Source organism: Clupea harengus, chromosome 9, assembly GCF_900700415.2.
Source record: "Clupea harengus chromosome 9, Ch_v2.0.2, whole genome shotgun sequence".
In the NCBI taxonomy this organism is placed as follows: Eukaryota; Metazoa; Chordata; class Actinopteri; order Clupeiformes; family Clupeidae; genus Clupea; species Clupea harengus.
Genome location: NC_045160.1, coordinates 8,077,980 through 8,087,082, shown reverse-complemented (window position 1 = coordinate 8,087,082; position 9,103 = coordinate 8,077,980). Strand labels below are relative to the sequence as shown.

At 41.0% G+C, this 9,103-nt stretch overlaps 1 protein-coding gene across 1 annotated transcript; it reads left to right on the top strand.

Moving 5' to 3' along the window:
- Window positions 1-830: 830 nt before the first annotated feature.
- On the top strand, window positions 831-8,545 carry LOC105900712 (cytochrome c oxidase subunit 7A2, mitochondrial). The gene is made up of 4 exons (XM_012828068.3): window positions 831-951; window positions 6,899-6,985; window positions 7,967-8,051; window positions 8,363-8,545. The coding sequence occupies exons 1-4, from the start codon at window positions 937-939 to the stop codon at window positions 8,422-8,424; spliced, it is 249 nt and encodes an 82-aa protein (XP_012683522.1). The 5' UTR covers window positions 831-936; the 3' UTR covers window positions 8,425-8,545.
- The last annotated feature ends 558 nt before the right edge of the window (window positions 8,546-9,103 follow it).

The window sequence follows — 9,103 nt, the reverse complement described above, 5'->3', positions numbered from 1 at the left end:
TATATACTATATCAATTTATATATAAGTATATAGCAGCCAAAAGAAAGGCCTCTGACCCACAGTTTAGGCCAGTAGAATTCCATAGATGGACTGCCTCTCTTTTGGGCAATAGTCCTGAGGTCAGTCCCTTCTCTTATTTCATTTTTAAAATGTAATAATTATTAATAATAATATAATTACAAACAGCTTTACATTAAGAAAAGTGTTCAGAATTTGTATTTGAATGGTTCTTCAGAAGTTTGACTGACATCTGTGTAAGCCAATTAACAAGTTTGCTTGGCTATCTCAAGACTCATTGCGTTTAACTTAATTGGTTAATTTTGATCTGGCCAATGGTACTTTTGTGGGCTAACATCATACAGCCATCTTAGTTTTTTTTTCATATTAGTTTTAAAATGTGGCCTTAGAAAAGAGATGCCTTACCAAAATGGCATTATTCCGTACATTATTCTACTTTAAAACTCCTGTCACTAAGGCACGTGCTGGGAGACCCCCCTGGGTTTTTTTTTTTGGCATTAGTCCACCGGCAATTTCTGGGCTTTCATTAATTCAGAGAAGTTGATTTTGTATCTATGGGTTCTTGATCGTTTATGGGTTTATAGATTTTTGTTGATCATTCTTGTTTTTGGTGGAAATTTGTTTAAGTGATTTTTGTGTGTCAGAAGATGAACTAACTATTGTGATTTAGTGATTTGTTTTCTGTTGTCCATGGTATTGTGACTTATGATTAAACTTCCCCTGCTGATAGAGCAGTTGAGACTGGGATGACCCTGGAGTAGGGCTCAAGGCCAAGAAATGCCTCTGCCGTCAGAAAGTTTGTTCTCTGCTGCGGACCATACTTGGCCTAGGTTCAGAATCACAGACATATGTTTGTGTGCCCTTCTGAGAGCTGAAGCCAGACGAGCAACAGGAGCTTTCACAAGCAAGTGGTGAACATGAGGGTCCTCATGGTAAATACTTTTTCTCTTTACTTTCAGATCCCAGGGTGTAATACACCAATGTTCTGAAGTAAAACTTCACTAAAAACATTTAAGCCAACATTTTCGATGGTCTGCTTTTAATCTAGTGCCTTGAGTTACCATGTTTAGGACATTTCTGGGCGTTTAGTTTCTTGCTAAAGGAGATATGTAGGAGAAATAATCTCAAGGTCCTTAAGGTCATTCTGTTTTTACCAGTACTTTCCTTTTAAGTGTTTTGATGTATTTGTGATAAACGGCTAATTTTGTATTTACTGTAATTGTATTAAGTAAACCAATGGCATATAATGTTTAACCATAGTTAGATTCTAGTCGTCTTCCAGAGAGTCATCTCTCGACCTCCATTGCACTGCTCTTTCCACATTTAGTGTTGGTACTGAGCCAAGGGAGCTTTGGCAGTCAAATCGACATGCCCAGTGTCCCAGAGAGTCTGCTGATTGGTGGACAAAAGTTTAATCATATCAAATCTTTGACAAGCTGATGTCCTTGACAAGCACAAAGCAATTTGGCATGGAATCACAGTCATTTATTTTTGAAAATAGGATATAAAAAGGTCCAGTATTGTGAGAATTGTGCTTTGTAATGGTAGTCAGTGTATACATAACCACTCATCATTAGCTAAAAACTAATATGACCCTATTATATTGGTGATGCCACAGCCAGAAAAGCACCTGTAAATGTGTGTTTTTTTTGTTGGTTACACCTTGTCCCATGAGAGGGTAGAAAGCTTTGACACACTGAAAGTCCTTGTGCTTTGCACTAGTTTCATAATTGACCCCTGTCAGTTCTTGCATGGCATTGATTTCAGATTCTAGGTTTGGGAAGAACCCATGCCAACGTTGTGTTTCAGACCTACTTCTCCTCAGGTTCAGTCCTTCGGTCAGTTTCATTCTTCGCATTAGAGCTTGTTCTATTACAAGGTCAGAACCCTCTGACCCATCAAAAACTTGCCGACTATCTTCCTGAAATCTTTTGTAAACTTGGTGACTTATCTAGTCTTTCTGGAGTAATATGCTCAATAATGTAACATACAAGTTATGTCCGGAGGCAGTCTTTCTTGTCAGAGAATCAAGGTGCCGATCCCAATTTCCAGTTCTTTCCGATCTGCTGCACGGACTAGATCAATCATCTCCATGATTGCCAGAGTAGCCAGAGTTCTGTTGGTCATCTACAATGGATGTGGTCTCTGCCTCCAAACGCTGGGCTATCATCTGAAGTAGTTCACTTTCATTTGCAGTGCAGCCATAACATTATCATTCAGACCCGAGGCTTCTGCTCGTTCCTCTGGTAAGTCCGTGGTGTCTGTGGTCTCTCCACCTGTCTGATCAGAAAATGGTTCATCTGGAGCTGTCTCTCTTCGTGTGTCCTCGCTGTCATCAGCAATAGTACCATCTTCAGTCAACTTTGACACATCCTTCCAGTCTACAGCATAGCTTTTTGGGATGGGTAGTTCGACTTGGAAAGTCTTCACAGCAGGGTGTTCAGTGCTCCATCAACTAGGAAATGACCTCAAATGGCCAAAAAAGAGCATTTTTGGCACCGTATTTGTTGTGTACACTAATTCGAGGATTTCTTCCAAGCCAGAGCCTGACATCAGATGACCAATGAGCACATGGATTCCACCAAATTGGAGAACGATAGATTTCAATGAACTGCCAGGGGCCTCACTTTCAATAATTATCATCACTTTCCACCATAGTGGTAGATCAAAGGTTACAAATTGCTGTGACCTGGTAGCAAGCTGCGTGATCATGAACAAACTGGATGTCAGATCCCCTGGATCCATGTAAATCATGGGTAGGAAGATGGCTGACAACTGACCGAGATGATCTCCAGTGTCCATCCAGTACAGGCCTAGAGCATTTGAAGAGCAGCAAGGACAGCTTTCAAAGTCTATCAGCAACTCTCTCTCTATCATCTTCAGAGTGCTCTTCAATGTCCCCATAGGTAAGGTCCTTGAGGCCCCCAGACTTCTGTACATATGGAACAATGTTTATGCGTCTGACGTCTACTAGGTCCTTTGCCGTCACCTTGATACGTGGAATGACTGAAGCTCATTCGATTTTGAGGGGAAATGCACACAATAATGTCCATGCCATGGAACGTTCCATGGCCATCGATCATTCTGATGTTATGGTCAGCATTATCGGTAACGTATTGCATGAGGTGCCCTGGTGTGAATGCACAGACCTCAAGTTTCTGTGCAACTGCAGCACCTTTTTCATACATCTGTACCTGTGAATGTGAATAGCCAAACCCAAGGTGATACAGACTGTCAATTAGAAACCTGTCAATCCATCCAGACAGCACCTGCCCTATATAAGGCCGGCACACCTAATATTCAATAACTGACCCCCAACCCAGCCATGTATGAGTATATCTGAATGAGTATAAGTATGAGCCCGAAGATGATGTGCTCTCCCTCTTCACCGACACCTCAGAGTTCTCCACCGCTGTTCTCCTCCTGTTCTGCCCTCCGTCTCATCTTCTGTGCAGGGCAGCTGGCAGCCTCCCGCCAAAGCAGCTCTTCCAGCGACCTCCTACAAGCCTTTTTGTCTCCGCGCAGACTACCCAGCCTTTGGTCCTGACAGGAATCAGTTTGAATTCTTTTCTCATGCACCCCACAAAACAAACTGATCTATGTATGAAAATGATGGACACCTACCCCTGCTTTGATATGTTGTTGCCGTTGCATCAATTCTATTTCACGTGGGTTAATACATTTCCTCCAGTATTCTACATGATCCACTTGGCTAGGGACTATGGTTATGCCTGCATTGCATTGTTTGTTGGTCCTGCGAATACCATCACATCCCTTTTGGGTTAACTTGACGGTCCGTGCATCAGATGTTTGGTTCCCAAAGAATGCGCTCTCAGCCAGCTCCATCTCGAACAAAGGGGTTTTAAACAAGGCACACTTTTATACTTCTGATATATTTTGCATATTGTATACATGTATAAATGAATGAACAAATACAATAATAAATATAGCTGCAAGCAGCGATGCGGATTCTTCCAAAGTTTGCGAAACCAGGGGAAAATGTATATTCTTCACAATTTTGGAAAGAAGAGTAAAAGAAGGAAAGAAGAGTGAAGAAGGGAAAGAAGAAAAGAAAGAAGTGTCTTGCTAAAGGACGCCTTAACAGGGAATTGAACTTACAAACTTCTGATTATTAAACGACTTCTCTACCCCTGTACCACTGATGCTCAGCTTAATATCTCAAAGATTTGCTTACATATTACTTCACTTCCTGTGAATTTGAATTTGAGTGGCTGTACCGGACAAACGGTTGTGAGGATCAAAATTGTGTTGATTAAGTTTTGTGAGGCTTGGTCTGAAGATCCTCTCTAGTGATTTTGAAGAAGATTTGACCAAAATTGTAGGAGGAGTAAGCTTTCAAAGGTTTTTTGATAAAACCGGGAATAACAGAAAATCTATACAACCGAAAATTGGCGCCATTGAACGTCGAATTCGTCTTGATCCAAGGAATCCAATGGTACCTCAGTTTTGAAAATCGGTCAAACGGTTCAAAAGTTGTGTGTGTTAACAAAAGTCCAACTTTGACCCGTTGGTGGCGCTAGTGTGGTCTAGTGGGAGACATGAAACTTGGTGTGAGTAAAGAAGGGACTGTCCTTAATGAGTGTGCCAAATTTCAGAAAGAGTTACCATACGGTTCTAGGGGCTGCCATTGACTCCCATGGTACAAGAATAATAATAATACCTACAATAACAATAGGTTTCCTCCTGACGGAGGAATCCTAATAAGATGCTCATAGTTGCAAATAGAACCAGTCAGCCCACATACACTATGTCTCCATTTCTCCCACGTGTCGCGATCCTCTACATACGTGTCAAACTTATAACGAATGATGAAGTCATAGATACTACACATAGCAATGGAAGGTGCTCACTAGACAACTGCGAAGTACTCGTGTAGGCAGTTCTTTGTGGCTTGGGATGTGAAGTATTCCGAAGTATCAATAAGGTGATTGTGTTGTATCCTGATGTGAAGTATTCCGAAGTATCAATAAGGTGATTGTGGTGTATCCTGATGTGAAGTATTCTGAAGTATCAATAAGGTGATTGTGTTGTATCCTGAGGTGAAGTATTCTGAAGTATCAATAAGGTGATTGTGTTGTATCCTGATGGTTTAGTTTAGGTTGTATGAGTATGATTATTTGCTGGTGATATTGAGAGGACTGGACATTTTGGGAAGTGCCTTACCAATAGCACAAGGAATGTACTGTCTTTCTGTGTATACTTGAGATTACTATTCATTTAGCATCTTTGATTGATGTTGATGGATAAAACTCAGTTTTCAGTGAAAAGGTGACATTTTCTGACTTTTCAGATGGATGTCTTTTGTCAGTACAAGAAAGTTTGGTAGAGCGGTTCAATGCACAACATTCATTCCAGAGGGTTCCAAAGTTCAGAGTTTTCCTACATTGTTACCATAACAACTGCTAAAAATGTTCACAGTTGTATAACCAGTATTGTGTTTATTTAAATGCTACGTAGGGGTTCAACAAATCAATCCAATCATCTTCTTAGTTAGTAGTTAGTTTCACCAATGTAAAGCTGATTACTTTTTTTTACAACAACTCTGACATTATGCAGTCTACACCAAAGGATTTTTTTGGTTATTGGCTTATTATGGTTTTTTATGGCAGAATTTTATGAACAATTTCATACTCGGAGCTGTGGCAACGGTCATCACAATGAGACATTCAAAGCCTAGTGGTGCTAAATATAGAAAGCATGCACAGGCAAGGTGGAAATGCTTGGCAAGCTGTCCAAGGAGGATATTTGATCTGCAAGCACAATCACATGAGCCAGTGGTTGCAGTGAAATGGTCATGGTTATTATACTCTGAAATTCAGATTAGGATTTTCTGCTTTTGCTACACATTATTTAGAAAACATGATGTTGGTCTAGCAAAGGATGCATGTAATGGTTGAAAACATATTGGTGATATTGGTGGATCACTTTACTCCCAGTTGAATCCACAACAGGTGAAGCAGTGTATAACACTTTCCTATGCCATCTGGATGGACATATAAATGAATTATTGGACAAAGCTACGACAATGGCAAGTAGTATGAAAGGCAAGAAACTGGGAGCTGAAAAATGCATACTTGATTTGAACAAAAAAAGCGCTTTCCATGCCATATGGTAGCCATAGCATCGCTCTCAGGTGCAGCGTAATCTTCAGTGCAATCTGACCTTTATGGAGTGCTGCAGAAAGGTTTAGTCAGTGATCTTCAACATGTCACTGATTAATACTCAAAGACCATGTAACCAATCTGACTGTCAAACACCTCACAGACATTCGTTTCACAGCATGAAAGTTTTTGCGATATCACCTGGAAGAAGTTCATGTGGCACTGTTTGACCATTCAGATGGCTAAAGAGATGGCATGAGAGTGGTAGAGGAAATTTCGTCAACAAGGTCCCACTGTATCACTGCTTTATACACACATACATACGATTTCTAGTTACCTAGTCCATTACATTCTATGATCAGCAACTATCTAAATGTGCTGTTCTGCTGTTGTTTCAGGCACAGGGTATTCCTTATACTGGCTTCTTTTTGCCAGCATGCCCAGGACTAAGAAGGATTAAACGGCCACCATCACAGCCTCATTTCTGTTGTATTCTAGGGCCCTTTACCATTGTTGTTTGTGATGCACTGTTCTGTTTGACTTGAATCGTGCAAAATATCCCAGAGCCCCCCTGCTGGAATGGAGACGATCAGAAATGAAACCCAAGTTGTGGTTGCTTTGTGTCATCCTCACTCCAACTTTGTGTGTATTACAGTGCTCATTCTGTGAATGCCCTGATGGTTTTGCCTTTCTAATGGTGCTTTATATGCAGTTTTATGTTACCGGCATCCCTGTCTCATATGTGAATGTGTTCCAGAATATCCCCCGAGTGGGCTACCGGGCGTTCAGCACCACCACTAGGCAGCTGAAGAACAAAGTGCCACAGCATCAGAAGCTTTTCCAGGTGAGAGCATCAGAGTTCAATAGTCAGAGACTGAATACAATCATTAATAATGAATTGCTAAAAGAATGGTGTGAGCTGTTGAGGTGGCTAAATATTCAGACGTTATCAAGAAAAATCAGAACAGTATTTACAGCATAATCACGGTTGGGATTAGGGAATTATGTTCATTCCTTGGAACAGGAAGGAGCACAGAGGACAGGGTCAGTGAAGAGGAATAGTGTTCCAGAGGACAGGGTCAGTGTTCCAGAGGACAGGGTCAGTGTTCCAGAGGACGGGGTCAGTGAAGAGGCCCAGTGTTCCAGAGGACAGGGTCAGTGTTCCAGAGGACGGGGTCAGTGAAGAGGCCCAGTGTTCCAGAGGACAGGGTCAGTGTTCCAGCGGACAGGGTCAGTGTTCCAGAGGACAGGGTCATTGTTCCAGAGGACAGGGTCAGTGTTCCAGAGGACAGGTTCAGTGTTCCAGAGGACAGGGTCAGTGTTCTAGAGGACAGGGTCAGTGAAGAGGCCCAGTGTTTGTTGAGAGAAAGAAATTCTCAAAGACATGAAGCTATGCCGTTTCTGTGTAAGTGTATGAACACAATGATTGGTGGTGGAATTGTCTGGGATACAAGCTGCACCAGCTCCAATCTTGCCTAGGGCACCAAATTGGTCACTAGGGCTCTGGGAAAGAGAGAGCAGGTAGACACAGTGGGTGGGGCCAAAGAAGGCGGGGCAGGGCCCTAACAGTCGTTGAAGCCAAAAGGAAAGGGACATGGGTGTATCCACTGACCAGTAGGAATGTGTGTATCCACTGACCAGTAGGAATGTATCCGTGATGTTCAAAGAAATCTTTATTAAGCAGATTTTGGCTGACTCCATAGACAGCTCATCTTAGTTAGCTCATGTTACAGTGCTGTATCCATCACATCAGTGTTCTGATGAAGTATTTTATAATTCTGTATCTTTGAAAGTGTAGAGTTTAACATTGATTACTATGTCACAGGAGGACAATGGACTGCCTATTCACATCAAGGGTGGAACCACTGATGTCCTGCTTTACCGTCTTACCATGAGTATGACCCTTGCAGGTAATAGATCTTTTGCCATATTCAGTGACTAATCCATTGTATGTCAAGTAGAAAGTAATAGTTACGGTACATTATTCTCTTAATCATTTTGAAAAACAATACACTGTATATATATATATATATATATATATACTATTACTTTCTACTATATATATATATATATAAAGATATATTTTCATGACAAGGTACAACAGGTCCGACTATATCACTGCTTTATACGCATCATAGTACACATACTATTTCTAGTTACCTAGTCCATTACATTCTATGATCAGCAACTATCTAAATGTGCTGTTCTGCTGTTGTTTCAGGCACTGGGTATTCCTTATACTGGCTTCTTTTTGCCAGCATGCCCAAGAATAAGAAGGTTTAAAAAGCCACCATCACAGCCCCCTGTTGTATTCTATTCTTCTTCACTCTCTTTTCTTGCCAATGCCAAAATGATTTTGACGTATACAATTATGTGTAAAATAAAGATATGTCTGTCAACCACAGTCTATCTCTCTCGTATATTAATCAATCAATTAATCAAAATGAGAAAGACATTCAAAGAAAGACAACAAAGGAATGACACAGCAAGAGCTAATACATAGCAATAGAGAGAGCAATCGATTCATGGATAGGTCATGTTCAATTACAAGCTTCAGAATGATACACTGAACTCCAAACATTTATGTGAATGAATTATATTGGCATGCAAGCTAATATGACCATCATAGTGTGGGCTCGTGTTTTTAAAAAGCCATAGGTCAACAAAACCATCTTTGGTATCCTTATTCAGCAGTCCTTACATTCAGTACCACCTATAGTAATCACAGGAATTCTAAAACACACACAATGATATCTACGATACGATATCTAGAGAAAAACTACACTGTCTTGGGAAGGTGGTCATATTAGAGGGCAAGTAACACTAAAGCAGCTACAGTGCTGTTTATTATGCACCAGCAGGGGGCGCTGCTAACCACTGGTGCTCTGTGATGACTGGACTGGTCAGTGGACTGATATATCACTGTGTTGAAGGCTGACTGAAAACTGAAATGTATATGTAT